At 40.5% G+C, this 17,738-nt stretch overlaps 1 protein-coding gene and 1 pseudogene across 2 annotated transcripts in view; one reads left to right on the top strand and one right to left on the bottom strand.

Moving 5' to 3' along the window:
* Positions 1-5,923: 5,923 nt before the first annotated feature.
* Positions 5,924-17,738, top strand: part of KANSL2 (KAT8 regulatory NSL complex subunit 2) — a 36,018-nt gene continuing 24,203 nt past the window's right edge. The window contains exons 1-6 of one of the 2 annotated variants that reach the window (XM_004468357.5): positions 5,924-6,008; positions 6,609-6,867; positions 7,654-7,832; positions 8,300-8,414; positions 17,313-17,476; positions 17,564-17,730. In XM_004468357.5, the coding sequence (XP_004468414.1) occupies positions 6,617-6,867; positions 7,654-7,832; positions 8,300-8,414; positions 17,313-17,476; positions 17,564-17,730 (876 nt within the window). In that variant the 5' untranslated portion in view covers positions 5,924-6,008; positions 6,609-6,616. Of the gene's footprint in view, positions 6,009-6,447; positions 6,574-6,608; positions 6,868-7,653; positions 7,833-8,299; positions 8,415-17,312; positions 17,477-17,563; positions 17,731-17,738 lie in introns of those variants that run through there. The other variant, XM_071218813.1, reaches the window with a different exon arrangement.
* Positions 13,157-13,800, bottom strand: LOC101430725 (ran guanine nucleotide release factor pseudogene; annotated as a pseudogene).

Raw genomic sequence — 17,738 nt, 5'->3', positions numbered from 1 at the left:
GTAATTTTGCTTCAGTTTTTGGAAGTAGTATGTTCTTTCTTACTGCTCAAGATCCTATGGGAATTGAGGCCATTAAAAAAGACCTATGTGAACTGGTAGTATGAAGTATGATGTAGTCAGAGGAAAAAAGCTCTAGTTTTAATGTTTCAATGACTACCTGGAAGAGTAACTGACACACAAAAATTACAACTCTTAACAGACTAACCATATGTACTGCTTATCTAGCAAGCACTATCAACAATATTCATAATTATATCAGTTCTTTGAAAAACCTGAAATATTAGTGTAGACAGCGGTGCATTTGGAAGAAAATATGATTTGAAGAAAAAATTTAATAGCATTCTTGGTGGTGCCTGGAAAAATGGGTAATAACTACTCACCCTTGTCCTTGTTCATATTAAAATCACACTTATGAATAAGATCATTTTGTAAATCGCACACTTAAAGGGAAATAATTTTATCCTAAAATACCCCAGAATTATAAAAAAAGTTGTTAGTAGCTCTAGTTTAAAGGCTTTATGGGAAGCGGACTTGGCCCAATGGATAGGGCGTCCGCCTACCACTTGGGAGGTCCACGGTTCAAACCGCGGGCCTCCTTGACCCGTGTGGAGCTGGCCCATGCGCAGTACTGATGCGTGCAAGGACGCAAGGAGTCCTGTGCCACTCAGGTGTCCCCATGTAGGGGAGCCCCGCGCACAAGGAGTGCGCCCTGTAAGGAGAGCCGCCCAGCATGAAAGTGCAGCCTGCCCAAGAATGGCACTGCGCACACGGAGAGCTGACAGCACGATGACGCAACAACAACAGAAAAAAGAAACAGATTCCCTGTGCCGCTGATAGGGATGGAAGCGGTCACAGAAGAACCCAGCGAATGGACACAGCAGACATCTGGGGGGGGGGGGGGGGGGAAGGAAGGGGAGAGAAATAAATAAATTAAAAAAAGGCCTTAAAATGAAAAAGTAATGTTTTTCCTTTTAAACAGTATATAAATATATACTGAAAAAGAATCACTTGAATTTTGTTAATGCTTCTGTTTTCTAAAATTTTTGTTTGCTGTACTTATTCTGTAAATTTTTGTGAAAGTTGCTGATATTTTAGGAATTGTGGTTTGGTGTGAATGGAAGAGGAGATAAAAATGTGAACGGGACAAAAACTTAGTGACTTGCCTTTGTTAAGAGTTAATATCAACTGTCACCTTGGGAATAGAGGAGATATAAATTAATATAAAGGTTGAGTATAGCTGGTTCCCCAGTTACAGGGTTTGTTAAGCTTATTGCTAATGAGCTAGGTTTTATTTTAGGATTAATGCCTACATGATATCTTGGTCTCCCTAACACTTTTTAAAGCTTAATAAGACTCAGTGTTTTGAAGTACTATGTTCTTTTTTGCTATGTGAGATACTGTGGGAATTGAGTCTGTTGAAAAGTCCTAAGATTTGGTCATTGCACTGAACCTGTTATAAAGTACTGTGTGGCTTGATGAGGGAGAAAAACGCTCATTCTAGTGAAGTTGCAGGAACACCTGGAATCTCTAGAAAGTTTGGAGACACTTCTGAGTCTGTGGATTCCCTTAGAGACTTCTAATCTCTGTCTCTGGGAGCTTGCTTTTGCCTCATTGATTAGATTTAGGGATTGTCACACTGTCCTCCTTCTGCCACCTTTTCTGCGCTGTGGACTCTATTTTACATAACACTTAAAACCAACAGATAAGCAAAACAAAACAAAACCACAAGAAGAAAACAAGTAAAATTGAATACTAGATAAACCTTATTCTGAAAAGTACTTTCAGGCATTCCCCTGCCTTTCAATTTTTAATTTCTTCATTAGAAAATAGTACCTACTAAGTGCTTGGTACTTAGTGTTGGCAGACAGCACTGAAAACAAGCATCCTGGCTTCACAGGACTTGCATTCTAGTTTTGGGGGAAATAGACAAATGAGTGAAATTGTATTAGATGCTGGTAAGTACTTTGGAGAATGGAAGCAGGGTAGGGAGGATAGAAATTGTGTGTGGGTATAGGTAAGTAGAGTGGTTGCAATTGGAAATAAGATGGCTAGGGTAGGCTTTACGAGGTCATGTTTCAGCAAAGACCTGAAAGAAGGGAGAGAGCAAGCCATGTTAATGGCTGGGGGAAGATCATTCCAGGCAGAGGAAACACCAAGTGCAAAGGTGAGAACATGCTGGCATGTTTGAGAAATAGCAAGACCAGTGTAGCTGGTATGGAAAGATGGAAATGAGTGAGGGGAAGAGTAGTAGGATATGAAGTTAGAAAGGAAACAGAAGGGAAGGTATTGTAAGGCTTTGTATGATTTATTTATTTTTAAAAATTTTAAGGTACCAGGGGTCTGGGGCCTTGTATGTAAGATGCCAGCACTCAACTACTGAGCTAGCACCAGCTCCCCTTTATGCCATGTTAAAACAGTGATTTGGGGCATCACTGGAAAGTTTGACATAATCCATCTTAGGCTTTAAGTGTTCATTTGGGCTGCTGTGTTGAAAATAGAGTGTAGTAGTCAAGGGTAGAAGCAGAAGATACCTAGAAAAAGACTCATGGCAATTCAGGTGAAACATGAGGGTGACTTGCTTCGACCATGTTGAAAGTGCTGAAGGTAAGGAGAAATGGTGATATAACTTGAAAAGAAATCCAAAAGGATTTGCCGTAAGGTGAAAGAGAAGTTAAAGCCAGTATTTTGTCTAACCAACTGGAAGGATGGCGTTCTAAGTATATACTGAGAAGGGGGATAACTACAGATGGAGCAGGAGTTTGACTTTAACATTAAATTCGGAAGGCCAATTAGACATCCAAGTGCAGATGGCTACTGGACAGATGGCTATGAAGTCTGAAGTTCAGAAGAGACTGTATAAGAGTTGTGCAGTGTTTAGAACTTGTTGGAAGGAGGAGGAATGATACACAAAAAGACAGATTGAATGACCATGAGGTAGGGGGAAGACTAGGAAGATTATGGAGATTTAGATGTCTTTTTGAAGAAGGGAGAGTGTCCAACAATCAGATGTTCCAAGATGGTCAAATGAGGCCTGAAAATGTCATTGGAATTAGCAAGGTAGAGGTCATTGATAAAATAGATGTGCAATCTGGTGTTGGGGGAACTTGGAGTAGGTTCAAGAAAAATGGGAGGTGAGAGGTTGGAGACAGTATGCTGTCCCAACTCTTCTGAGTTTTGCTATACAGAGGAGCAGAAAAATGGGGTATCAAGTAAAGGAAAGTGAGTGAAGATCAAGATTCTTGTTAATTTTAAGATGGGAGAATTTGAAGTAAGTATGTATGCTGATGGGAAAGATCCAGTAGATGGAGAGAGAAAGCTTGTAGGAACAATGTCCTTGAATAGATGAGAGAAAATGGGATCTAATGCGCAAGTGGAGGTGTTTGCTTTGGATAGAAACAAGGTCACTAAAGCCGAAATAACTGGAAGGAAAACAAAATATTGGCTTAATCACTTTGGGTTGATGTAGTGGGAACTTGTGAAAGTTCTCTTCTAACACACACAATTTTATTTTTTACTAGCTCAGCTGCCTGTATAGCACCAGCTCACATTGCTGGCTTCTTTACATCTGTTCTTAGCTTTCTCTAGGATTAGTCCTGCAAACTCCAAATTCTCAAAAATTCTCTCTCTTTCAGGAATTTCATCTCTCCAACTCCTATTTCCAAACAGCCTCAGGTCTACTTTGATAAATTCAATAGCTGGTAAAGTGTTCAGTGAATTGAAAACAGCCATTTCCTTTGGTTAAACAGCACAAAGAATTTGCTCATATCTTGACCCTTGCTTTAATAGCATCTACCTCCCAGCCTGCTTAGAAGGAAGTGGTTTTAAATAGCAATTTTAGGGAAGCGGATTTGGCCCAATGGATAGGGCATCTGCTTACCACATGGGAGGTCCAAGGTTCAAACCCAGGGCTTCCCAACCCATGTGATGAGCTGGCCCATGCGCAGTGCTGATATGTGTGCAAGGAGTGCCCTGCCACACAGGGGTGTCCCCCATGTAGGGGAGCCCCACGGGCAAGGAATGCGCCCCGTAAGGAGAGCCACCCAGTGCGAAAAAAAGCGCAGCCTGCCCAGGAATGGTGCTGCACACACGGAGAGCTGACGCAGCAAAATGACACAACAAAAGGAGACACAGATTCCCGGTGCAGCTGACAAGAATACAAGCGGACACAGTAGAACACACAGTGAAAGGACACAGAGAACAGACAACCAGGGGATGGGCGGGGAAGGGGAGAGACATTAAAAAAAAAAAGCAATTTTGAACATCTGGTTTGGGCTTAGCAGGAAGATTTTTTCCCCAACTAAGACCTTTAAGAGACCTGCTAGGCAAAGAAAGGCTTTGTCGAATTAGACCCTCTAATTAGATTAATGTGTTCCTGTGTCTCTTTACTTTTGTTCAGTGTAGTTAACATTCCCTTTTCATACTTGGTAATATTCTGATCTCAAAGTTTTCTCCAGCTACTTTTTTTTTTTTTTTTTTAAAGTAGGTACCCGAGGATTGAACCCTGGACTTTGTACATGCAAAGAAGGTGCTCAACCACTGAGCTACACCTCCAGCTACTTTTGAGTTATAGGGTGCTTATAAAAACATCTTTGAACATCTTTTGAGGGTTGGAGTTTTTGCTTGCTTATGTATATAAATTGTAGTTGCTAATATTATTGTTTGTATTGTGTCCACAACCCCAAACTGTTCTAGAATGTTCACTCCAGTAGAGCAAGGCTGTCTTGTTCTCTACTGTATCCCCAGTGCCTGGCATGTAGGTACTCAATAAATATTTGTTGAATGAATAAATTTCAGGAAAAAGCCCTCTAAGGGCTGCCCTAGTTTCTGGGAACAGCACCCACCCTCTTGTTCCCCTTGCTCTTTTTTTTTTTTAATCACTTATGGTCTCTAAACTGACGAGTGCTGTAGATTGTCTTTACTCATCTCTACTCGAACCATGCTCATATGCTCATAGGTTGCGGATAAAACATCTTACTTAAATGAAACTGATAGAGCAGTTAAGAGAGGCTGGGGTGCAAAAAAATGCCTAGGGTTATGGGGAGAAAGCATTGCCTCATTTCTACAAGCGAAATGCTGGACATGACAGAGCAAACCTTCTAATTAAAATCCTTAAAGGGTCCCAAAAGTGGGCTTTTGTAATTTCTATAATATCTGTATTATTTATTCTGCGTGAATTCTCTATTCTGCATGAATTTGTAATGTAATCTCATTTTTAGAGAACCAGGGCACACAGTTTATGAGAAGCAGGGCTAAACCAGAAGTCTTTATCATATGACAGACAATAGGGATAAAAAATGTGGGTTAAATTCAGCTTCACCCTGTTCCCCCATTTATTAGCTAGGAGTCCTTGGGCAAGTTACTTAAGCTTTCCATTCCTTCATTATCTGATGTATAAAATAGAGATAATAATGGCCTCTACCTCACCCTTTTGGGAGATAATAGCTCTGAAAACTAAATGAGTTTATACATGTAATTTCCCAGACTCACAGTAAACATTCAAAATGTGCTTCTCAGGGTGCGCTGCACTAAACAGATGTTCAGTCAATGTACTGAACTCTCACAAAGGAAACCTACAGCCTTTTCCTGCGCAGACAGCCAAGAGTCAAATGTACAATGATCCTCCGGCTTCTGTATGCCTGATTTTCTTGCCACTGTGCAGGGGTGGTGAGGTAGCAGGCAGCCTAGAACCACATAAAGAAGAGCCAAAAGGGTAATAAAAAGAGCCAGGAGCTAGCAATACATCCGCCCAAAGCTGCCGATCCACAGCGCACCCTCCCCGGGGTCTCACTTCCCACGCCGCAGCGGCTAACACACACTTCCTATCAGCCCGAAGAGCGGCGCCCTCCCTCCCACACGTGATAGGTAGCTGGTTTCAGCCAATGGTGACACACGGCTGTGGGGGTAGCAGCCAATCAGCGGTTAGGGGCCCAGAAAGGAGCGCGACCAAGTTAGAGGCAGCTGGCGCGGCCGGAGGAGGGCGAGCGGCGCGGAGCGGCGCGGCAGCAGGGGTAAGATGGCGGCGGCGCTCGCATTTCGTCTTTAGTGTTAGGCTGCTGCTTCGCCTTTTCTGCCTGTTTGAAGCGGCTACTCTGCCTCAAGCAGCTGCAGAATCGCTCTCCTCCCTATGGGCTCCCATATCCAGATTCTCCGGCGCCCGGAGCCGTAGGACAAAATGGCGCTTGCACGGGCCGCCAAGGACAGCCGGGGCCGAGCGGGGAGCTCTGAGGCGCGTCGGGACAAAGGCGGCGCGCAGGAAGGCAGGGGTGGGGCGCGGGGCTGTGGTGTAGCGGCGGCCGCGTGGGGGCGGGCGCTAGCGGTGCTGCTGGTGCTCTTGCGGTAGGAGCGCTGGAGATACTTTGAGCCTGGTGGTGGTGGTGGTGGTGGTGGTCCGGCCGGGGGCGGGTTTGGAGGCACAAGTCGAGATGAGGGAGTCACAAATGGCTGTGGAGATGTTTGGGGAAGGCTGGAGGAGAAAAGGAGGGCGCAGGGGAGTTAGGAGGCCGACTTCTGCCTGTACTTGAGAAACTACGCGTCATATGTCTGGATGCTGTGGAGCAGGGATTTTCGGGAATGGTAAGGCCTTTTTGATCTTTTGTCTGACCTTGCAGGTTTTGGTATGAACAGGATTCGGATTCACGTCTTGCCAACTAATCGGGGGAGGATCACCCCAGTGCCCAGGTCTCAGGAGCCCCTGACTTGTTCATTCACTCATCGCCCGTGCTCACAGCCTCGTCTGGAGGGGCAGGAGTTTTGCATTAAGCATATCCTTGAAGACAAAAATGCACCCTTCAAACAGTGTAGTTATATATCGACGAAGAATGGAAAGAGATGTCCCAGTGCTGCCCCAAAGCCTGAGAAGAAAGATGGGTATATATGTATAGATATATATGTCGTTTGTGGCTTTAGTTTTAAAATGAGAAAGGAGTGTGGTGTGAGGTGGGATTGGGCATGGCTGCCAGGTTTTAAAATCACCGGCTTGGGTAATTGGGATTAGGGGTATTTTTGAAAAACAAAACAAAATGTTGAAATGGTGAAAACTGGAAGGAAACCAGGGTTCTATCTGTATAACCTTGGGCCTGGTAGTTCATCTCTTTGGATCTTTTCCTTGTCTGTAAAATGAAGAGATGGTCTAGATTATTTTAACCCTGGGGTCCATGACGCATGTTATTCGGCATGCAAATTATTGATTAATTCTGGGAGAGAGCGCATAGCTTTCCTCTTACATAAGCAAAGTATCTGTGACTGCTTAATAAGATTTGGCACCTATGTTCTAGTTTTAAACTTGTGTCCTCATCTTATTGTCTACAGTGAATTGATGTCTTAACATCAATGTAAGGTTGCCTTCCAGAACCAGTTTGGAAAGATGAGAGTGGATCGCTTTGATTAGTTCTGGGTTGTCACCATTTTTATAGTTAATATGATTGGTTTGAGGGATAGAGCATAGGCATGTGATACCTGCATTTCCCTTTAGTAACACCACATTAGTTGACCTTGGGACAAGTTAAATTCCTCTGCCTCTCTGGCCTTTTTAGAAATAAACATGTAACAGTCCTTTTAATTTCCCAAAGATGATTTGTAGATCAGTGATTGAAAATTATAGAATCCTTTCAAGAAGAAATCTGAGTACAAATTGTTAATATTTTGTCTCCTTAGGGTGTCCTTTTGTGCTGAACATGCTCGTAGAAATGCCTTGGCACTTCATGCTCAAATGAAAAAGACCAACCCAGGGCCTATGGGTGAAACACTCTTGTGCCAGCTAAGTTCTTATGCTAAGACAGAGCTTGGTTCTCAGACTCCAGAAGGTAGCCGCAGTGAGGCCAGCCGAATTCTGGGTAAGGATCTTCTCTCCTGGAATGAAAAGAAAGGGAGAAAGTTAAGAAGGAACTTACTTTGGTTTGGTACATTTTGGCACCTGATGATGCAATATAGTTGTTGATTCAGTGTGAATTTGAAGTAGTATGTGTTTATTTTTACTCTCCTGAGTTTATGGTGTTTTCCTTTTTCTTTATTGCTGTTTTTATGCTTCACAGCTTTGACAGGTAAGTTGATTCCAGAAAATAGGAATAATTTGTCGGAGTTGGTTTTCTATTTTTTTTGAGAGGATATGGTTAGCCCATTTGTGTTTTGAGTAATCTTACCTAATTTTAACTGGACTGTAATTTGTTTTAAAACATTTTTTTATTTGCCATTGTCTCTACTCTGTTTTGTTGTTAACTGATATGTTACATAATCTAGTGTTGTGAAGTGGAAGTTACAGAGGTGGGAAGTCTTAATGGCTGCTCTCCCTTCCTTGCCTCAGATGAAGACAGCTGGAGTGATGGGGAGCAGGAACCCATTACTGTGGATCAGACTTGGAGAGGTGACCCTGACAGTGAAGCTGATAGCATAGATAGTGATCAAGAGGATCCCCTAAAGTAAGTTGAAACTCCCTTTATGACTTTTGGTTGTTCCATGTAGTTCGTATGTGGAATGTTGTACTGTATGCTGTTCAAAGATAAAAACGTTGGAGGGTTGAAGAAAGTTTAGCTATTTCAAAGCAGGATTTGGTTCTTTTAGAAGCTTTATTATTTGGAAAATTTTCTTTCTGATTATCAGATTTCACACATGAGAAAGATTAGGGCAGAAAATAGGAAGCTTCTTAGACAAGGGAGTAGGAGGTAGTTGAAAAATGCTCAGATTAGTGAGCGAAGAGAAAATAGGAAAGTGACTTGGTCTGAACCTCAGGAATAGTGAGGTGATTGTACTTGAGTAATCACTCATTTTGCAATATTTCTTGGGCATTAATGGAATTAAAAAGAAAGGCATTGAGTTTCCTTTGGTTTCATGCCTAAGAAGGAAAAACCTATTTATAAACCCAGAAGTATTTGTCCTGCCCTACTAACATTCTACTTTCACTGCATTCATAATCACCTTAGCAATTGTAGAAATGTTACCACTCCCAAGTCTCATATTAATGACCCCCTCTCTCTCTTTTAATTTTTAAAAATTACTGAATTCTTTCTCCTCACACTTCCCACCAGTTTAGGTAGAAGTATTTTAAACAGTGGCATGGACTATGAATTTCTAGACTTGACTGTATTTGACTTCCATTCTTCGAATAGCATTTCTCTTGGATTCTGAGATTTAATACATTTATACATTTTCTGAGTAGAAGACCTTGACTTCTGTTGAGTAATTTCAGTGTAGTCAGCTATTCCAGAAGTGCAGTAGTTTGGAAAATCTATCAAAAGAATTTGAAAGGGTGTATTTGTTTTCTAGCAGGAGTCTCTTAAAATATAGGAACGTCGTGTCACACATACTTATTCTTTTTCTCCCCATTGTTGTGTTAGATGGCTAGACTTAACTGCTTTGAAGAGGTGTATAGCTCTGTAGAGTCACAAAATGAATGTCCTTTGATGTGGTATATTCTCAGCTTTTAAGGTCCAGAAATTTGATTTTGTCAATAGTAATCTAAAGTAGATCAGTCTCTAGGGGACATATTCTTGCCAGTAACTCACAGGAGACTGCTGTATAAACCAAGTTAATTTTATGAGATGTATAAATGATAAAAAGGCTATGTACTTGATGTCAAATTCTCCTAGAAGGAGATAAATACAAGGCTTTCCTTTACTTTCCCAATGAGACTACCCTAAAATTTTTCTGGCCCACTAAATACATGCATTTTTAGGAATGTGATAGGATTGTCAAATGTCTTTTTATAATAGTTAATTTGTTAATATGGCTACATATGATATGACTATATTGTTATATTTAGTAATATAGTAGTTTAATAGTGTGTTGTGTAGTATTTTGGCCTTGCCTAAAAAGAAAGTCTCGCCTTTGCCTTGGCTCCTGGGAGGTGATCTTTGCCTGTGGGCTTTGGGCTAGCCAGGTAGTAACAGTGTGATTTAGGATCAGTGTTCCTGAAGGCTGAGGTCAGTCATGGGGGCAATGATGCCTACATAATGAAGCCCCAGTAAAAACTGAACACAGGCTTGCTGTACTCTGTGTATATTGTCACACATCAATTCCGGCAGGGTAATGCATGGGTCCTGACTCCACAGGAGAGGACAACGGAAGCTTCATGTTTGGAACCCTCCCAGACTCTGCCCTATGCATCTCTTCCTTAGACTGATTTAAGTCTGTATCCTTTCCCTGTAATAAACCATCACTGTGAGTATAATAGTTTTTGAACCTGAGGGTGGTTTTGGGAATCCCTGAACTTGTTTTGGGTGTCACAAGTCTCCAAGACTACCCTCTAAACTTGATAGTTGGCTGTAAACTTTGCAGTTTGACTAACTTGGCGTATGTTCATTTAATGAAATTACTTTTGCATCTTTGGTATCAGTCAGTGTCTTAGTCATCACTGGGACATGTTTTGTATCTAATGGTTTAATAGCATACATCTTCACTTGCTTGTTTTATAAAGTGCCCTTTTGTATGATGCAGTCACTCGAAATTTTATACTAACTCTAAGTCCTATTGGCATAGTTTTTTCCCCCCTTCTGTAGGTCCATATATTTGATTTCCTCCAAAGCAGCTATTTACTTAATTGCTTTGTAAAAGGTAGTCTTTAAAAGCTTGCTTACAACATTCAACACTTTTGAAGACCTAGCCTAAAACTAACTATTCAGTCTACTTTGTTTCCCCTTTGGGAAAATAAGTTTTGTCATATGACATCTATAAGCATCCAAAACTTGTTTTGGAAAGGTCATTTCAGGTTGTTATTGAGTCTTCATTGCTTTTTTCCAACCAAAAGAAATTAGGGGGAATACTGTTTAATTGAGAAAATATTGATGTGAATATAAGGTAACTCCCTTGATTTGAATATTATAATAAAACTATGACTTATATTTATGCATATGAGAGCACTAAGAGTTAATACATGATTTTAATGACCAGTTGTGAATATCTAGGACATCCATCTTTAAGGAAATAACCCATCTGCTGCATGAACTAGGTAATCATATTTATTAGCCAGGGTGCTCACCTCCTTTAAAATAATTTCTAGTAAATTCTCATTTAATGGCTTCCCATTCATAAACTCCAGTCTAGACCATTGGTTAATGTCTCTTTTGACAGATGTTAAATTTACAAAATCAATTTCAGGTTAACCAATTTAATTAGGTTAGGGCCTTAGTGTTTAGAGTTGTAGACATGGTCCATTTTCCTGCAGTTGTAGTTTACTTGTTTACACTTTGGGTAGTTTTAAACTTTTTAAACATTTTAGGTTTCATAATTTGTGTACTTTTTATGTTTTTTATTAGAGAAGTTGTGACCTTAGAAAAAATCATGCATAATGTACAGAATTCCCATACAACAATTGTTGTGGAACATTTGTTACAGATTATGAGAGAACGTTGTCAGACTATTAACCACTAACTATGGTCTATAGCATACCTTTGGTATATTTTTTCCATACCCCCCATTAACTCAGTACCTTCTTTAACTTTGATTCTAGAAAATTACAGTGTTTCTGTTAACTATAGTCCATAAGTTACATTAATTGTATTTTTCCTATGCATCTCCATATTCTTAACACCTTGTAGTAGTGATATATATCTGTACTGGTTCATAGAAGAGCATTCTTGTATTTGTACTATTAACCACAGTCCTCATTCCCCTCCGGGTTCACTGTGTTATTCACCGACTATTCATTTTTTTTTTTAAATTTTATTTTGAACTATTTTCAAACTTACAGGACACTTACAAAAATAATACAAATCTGATAAAGAGAACTCCAGCAAACCCCTACTCCCCTAGATATCCAGATCCACCAATTGTAACATTTTGCCACATTTGCCATATCATTCTTATCTGTCTGCATGCCTGCCTGCCTATATCTATTTATCAATTCATTTTCTGAACACTTGAGTGTAGGTTGTATTTATTGTGCTCCTTGAACCTTTAATACTGCCATGTACTTTTCCTATGAACAAGGGTACTCATTTATGTAACCACCTTTAAGTGCAGTTAAAAAGTTTAAGATATTTAACATTGATATAAAGCCTTATAGTCTATATTTCAATTTTTAAAAATGTCACCATTAATGTCTCGTTGAGCTTTTTCACTTCCATTACTATCTCATCCAGATCATGTATTGCATTTAATTGTCACTGTCTCTTTAGTTGCTCTTTTTTATTTTATTTTTAAATTGTGGGAACATAGAATGTAAATTTTCCTGTCTTAGCCACTCCCAAGCTTACCATTAAATAGGGTTAATCGCGTTCACAATTTTGTGGTACCCTCTCCCCTTTCATTACTAAAATGTTCCTGTCTCCCAAACAGAAACCCTTTACTCATTATGCATTAACTCCCCATTGGCAACCTGTATTCTTAATTTCTGTTTCTGTGAGCTTGCATGTTCTATGATGTTTTCTTGATGGTTACCATGGGGCCTAAATTTAACATCCTAAATCTATAACACATTCCTTTGCTTTGATACCAACTTAACTTCAGTATTATACACAAACTATATTCTTACACTCCTCAGTACTCTCACCTTTATGTAGTTCCTGGTATAAAATTACATGTTTATATGTTATGTGTCCAAAGCCACTGATTAGCCTTAATTTTTATGCATTTGCCTTTTAGATCCTGTAGGAAGTAAAAAGTGGAGTTACAAAGCAATACTACAATAATATTGGCATGTATATTTATTCATGTCATTACCCTCATTGGAGATCTTTATTTCTTCATGTGACTTCAATTTATTTCTGTTGTGTTTTCCTTGCAACCTGCAGAACTCTTTAGCATCCCTTGGGTTGGTCTAGCGGTAACAGAGTCCCTTAACTTTTGTTTACTTTGGAATGTACTAATTTCTTTTTTTTTTCAAAGATTTTATTTATTTCTCCTGACCCCCCATTGTCTGCTCCCTGTGTCCATTTGCTATGTGTTCTTCTGTGTCTGCTTGTATTCTCATTAGGCAGCTCCAGGAACAGATACCGAGACCTTCTGGAGTAGGTGAGAGGCTATTACTCTCTTGTGTCACCTCAACTCCCTTGTCTTAATTTCTTCCTCACTTTTGAAAGACAATTTTGTCAGATACAGCATTCTTGGTTGACAATTTTGGCTTTCAGAAATTTTTAAAAAAAATTTGGTTAGAAAGCAAGTTTATTTCTGCAGAGAGGAGGTGTCTTATGTTTATGCATAGCAAAGGAATAGGGGAAACCCAGACATCCAACCCCTTGTTCCCTTCCAGAACTGGGCCCCCCAGTTCTGAGCAGCATCATGCTGTGCTTCAGCATCTTTATTGGGGACCAAAGATGTTGGGATCATGAAGGGTCAGGCTGGTCACCAGCTGCTCAAAGTCATCCAGGCTCCATGGCAGGGGTGACAGATTTTCAGAGCTGAGAGATGACCTGATCTCAGGGCTTGCTATGGGGGAAGGGGGCTGACTGAAGGTGAGCAGATCAGTTTGGTACTGGGCAGCTGCAGCAAGGCCTGGTGCAGTGTCACCTCCTTTGCTACCTGCTGGTTTTCCTTAGCCACTTGCTACTTTCCAGAGAGGATCCAGGCTTCTTGACAGCAGCCCCTCAGGGTTAGGCTGTCCACCGGGAGAGGCTGCACAGCTTCCACTTGCACAGTCCTAGCACCCTGCACCCCACCAGCATCCTCAAAGTGGTACCATGCAGCCTCTCGGCCCTGCATGTAGACCTGCAGCTCCAGAAGTTCCACGATCAGGCTCTGGTCGGTTGCGTGATGGCAGAAAACTTCTTGATTGTCCAGGACTGGTCGGTGGTCGCTTATATCACTGGCCCCAACCGGGAGCTTGGCGGAGAACGCATCTCTGAGCAGTGGATAGTCTCTTGTGGGCTTCATTGGCCTGAGAGTAGGGGGTGGGCCTTAGAAGGGCATGAGCGGTACCACTTGGAGCCACATGGCATCTCCTCCCTGGGTTTTGCAGCTGCCGCAGCCTAGAATTTTTAAACTGTGTCAACCCACTGCCTTCTTGTATCTGTGATTTCTGATAAATCTGCATTTAATCTTATTGAGGCTATCTTGTATGTGACATGAGCCTCTCTCTGGTGATGCATTGCTTTTCTCATTTAGTTTCTCTTTGGCATTTGACTGCAGTAAACTGTCGCAGGCCAAAGAGAAAATATGCTGCAGTGTGGGTCTATTTGGGTGTATCCTCTTTTGGATTCGTTGTGTGTCTTGGATATGTATACTTCTGTTTTCTGTTAAATTTGAGAAAGTTTTCAGCTGCTATTTCTTTGAATATATTCTCTGCCCTTTCTTCTTCTGATACTCCAGTATGTATATTGGAATGTTTGATGGCGTCCCACAGGTTCCCTCAGGTTCTGTTCCTTCTTCCTTTTCTCCTCAGACTAGATGATTTCAGTTGTCTTATCTTCAATTTTACTGATTTCTTTTTATGCCAGGTCCAATTTGCTATTGAACTTCTCTAGGGGAATTTTAATTTCTGTTATTCTGGTCTTTAGCTCTGTTTCCTTTTCATAATTTGCATCTCTGCTGATACCTTCTTCGTGTTCATCTATTGTTTTCCTGATTTCCTTTAGTACTTTGTTCATGCTTTCTTGTAGCTCTCTGCACATTATATAGGACCCTTTTTTTTTAAGCATACATATATTTTCCCTTTGATTATGGAAACTATGTAAAGACTATTAAAGGAACTTTTTCAAAACAAATAATCATCAGTAACCCACTATCTTATTAGCTATTTTCATTTTCTTGCTTTGCAATATAATAGGACCATTTTACCGTTTTAAAAGATTTATTTATTATTTTTATTTATTCCCCCCGCCCCCATTGTCTGCTCTCTGTGTCCATTCATTGTGTGTTCTTCTGTGTCTGCTTGTATTCTTATCAGCGGCACTGGGAATCTGTGTCTCTTTTTGTTGTGTCATCTCATTGCATCAGCTCTCTTTGTGTGCTGCGCCACTCCTGGGCAGGCTGTACTTGTTTCGTGCAGGGTGACTGTCCATACAGGGCACGCTCCTTGCGCATGGGGCTCCCCTACATGGGGGACACCTCTGCATGGCACAGCACTCCTTGCGCACATCAGCACTGCGCATGGGCCAGCTCACCACACGGGTCAGGGGGCCCTGGGTTTGAACCCCGGACCTCCCATGTGGTAGGTGGATGCTCTTATCAGTTGAGCCAAATCTGGTTCCCATTAGGACTGTTTTTAAAAAGCCTTTCTCTGGCATGTACCAGGTCTGGTCTGCCTCATTGGTGGTTTCTAATGTTTTAATCTTTTCTTTTTGCCTGGGCCATCACTTCCTGTTGTATGTTTTGTGACCTTTTGTTGAAGTCTAGATACTTTGATGTTTTAATGTGTAATTGCTGGGATTTAGACTCTGAGTGGACTGTTCCTTAAGCTTGTATACAGCTAGTGTTTTGACAGAGCTTTCCTTGAATGTCAGGAACTAACACAACAAAAAACAGATAAACAAGTAAGCAAAAAAAAAAAAAAAAAGGAAAAAAAGAAAACACCTTTCCCAGTCCTTTCAGATTGAGCAGAGGGAGTGCTTCCCTTCAGATTTAGTCATTTACTGAGTTTAGACAATAGCTCCAGGCCAAAGCTAGGGGTCTCCCTGATCCTTTGTGGGCATTGGTCTTGTTTTGTCTTGGTCATGTGTGTGTAACCCTAGAAGTTTCCCCATTTACTCGTTCTGATTGTATGTAAACTCTTCCCTAAGAAACAGTTTGCTTACAGTCCTGGACAACTGCACAGTCCTACAGCCAGCAACCCTTGCCTCTCAGGCAGCAGGACTTAACTTTTCTCCCACAGTGTTTTGTAGGAGCGAGCTCAGTGGGCTGCCTTCTACATGCAGGGCAAGTTCCAGGATGGTGAGTCCTGCAGGCCACCACCAGACAGATTGGGCCAGACATAACATGCTCCCAGTGTGTGCATGAGGGTTACTCTATTCCCTGTGGAAACTGGACTAGGCATTTGCCCTGGGACCTTGGGGTGGAGCAGTGGGAAAGGCACCAGAAGGGCTCTGCAAGATCCTTTGCCTTTTTTTTTTTTTAAAATCTTGTGGCTTTTACAAAGCATTTTTCTTGATTTGGTACTTGCCTGTTACTGCAGTCCTTTTAACTTTTCTGTAGCATTGAGAAGTATGCTTCTTCCAGTTCTTGCTGGTTGTTCAAAGCTGCCCTTAGGGGACAGAACCCTGAAATGTCTCAGTCGGCCATCTTGATCAGGACCATTCATCGTGTTTTTGATTCTTAATTTCTGTTTACTTATTTTTACTTCAGAGTATACTTTGTAGTTGTACTTGTGTACACAGGTTGAATTGGCTACAGTTTATATTTAAGAACAATTTTAGGCAGAAGTTATTTGCTTTCAGTCCTAAAGTTCATAATTCTGTGTATTTAAATAACTAAGAGCTTATTTTAAATTCAGAGAACATTTTTTTTGGATTTAAAGTTGGTTTAGTTATGTAATTTGTGTGTGTTGTCTTCATATAGGAAGTAATTTTTAATAAAAAAAAATGAAACTTAATGTCAAGGTATGTTTAGCTTGCTTTTCCTGTTTATATAGTGGTCAATTTATATGAAATATTCTTAATTCCCATTTAATCTCTTAATTTTGAATTGCTTACGTGAGAGACAGGAAACAATCTTCATTTAAACTGCCATTTGACTCATTTGCCTGAATGACTTCATTAATCACTATGGAATAACTTTTTTAGAGTTCTAATTATTTATATTATTTGTAATTATTAACAAGTAATTCTAATTATAATTCATGGGTAAAGCTTAGTAAAGTTGATATGGATCCTTACCAGAGTTTTGACAATTAAGGATTAACCCAAGGTACTAAATTTTGTGAATATTGTCAAGAAAATGAGCTGAGTTAGGGTATAGCCCATTGTGACCAGGGTTTAGAGAGCTCATGTAGGCTCCAGTATAGGAGTATATTTTTAGAAAAATTCAATAAAATTAGAAGTTGTAGTCATTTCATGTTGGTATCTTTTATGCTTTAATTAAAATATTTGCTACTAAATTGAACACTTTTAAGCTGTTCTGAGTGTGATTATAAATCATTAAATGGGAGGTTAACATCAATTAATGAAAATTTTGAGAGTTCCACATCTTCATTTCTTTTTAAACATAATGTAAATAACTGGTAAAAGTAATGAAATATAAGGATGTCCCTCCCGCTGGCCCCCCCCCACTTTTTTTTGAGATCACATACCAATACCCATTCTTGGGGTTTTTTTTTTTTGGTAATAACTTTAATGGTGAATGTTCTGTCAAAACATTCTATTTTAGTGAGGTACTTTGTTAAATAAACTCCTTTTGAATTGGGGTTTTATTATATTTTCTTATACTTTGCTGAATTCGCTGTTTTATTCCAGACATGCTGGTGTCTACACAGCAGAGGAAGTGGCCCTGATTATGCGTGAGAAACTAATTCGTTTGCAGTCTTTGTACATTGATCAGTTTAAACGACTTCAGCATCTTCTTAAAGAGAAGAAGCGTCGTTACTTACATAACCGCAAAGTGGAACACGACGCTCTGGGTAAGTTTTGTGTCAGTTCCAAGTTGTTGTGGGCCTACATGTGAATTTTTTTGTGGTTAGAAACATCTTGGCTGTTGTGACTCCCAGGGAGTAGCCTCTTGACTGGCCCAGAGGGACTTTTGGCCAAAGAACGAGAGAACTTAAAGCGACTAAAATGTCTCCGGCGATATCGCCAACGCTACGGAGTGGAAGCCTTACTACACAGGCAATTGAAGGAACGCAGAATGCTTGCTACAGATGGTGCTACACAACAGGTAACTTG

This window comes from Dasypus novemcinctus, chromosome 12 (assembly GCF_030445035.2).
Source record: "Dasypus novemcinctus isolate mDasNov1 chromosome 12, mDasNov1.1.hap2, whole genome shotgun sequence".
Lineage (NCBI taxonomy): Eukaryota > Metazoa > Chordata > Mammalia > Cingulata > Dasypodidae > Dasypus > Dasypus novemcinctus.
The sequence above is the reverse complement of the archived record's forward strand: the minus strand, read 5'-3'. Positions and strand labels throughout refer to the sequence as shown.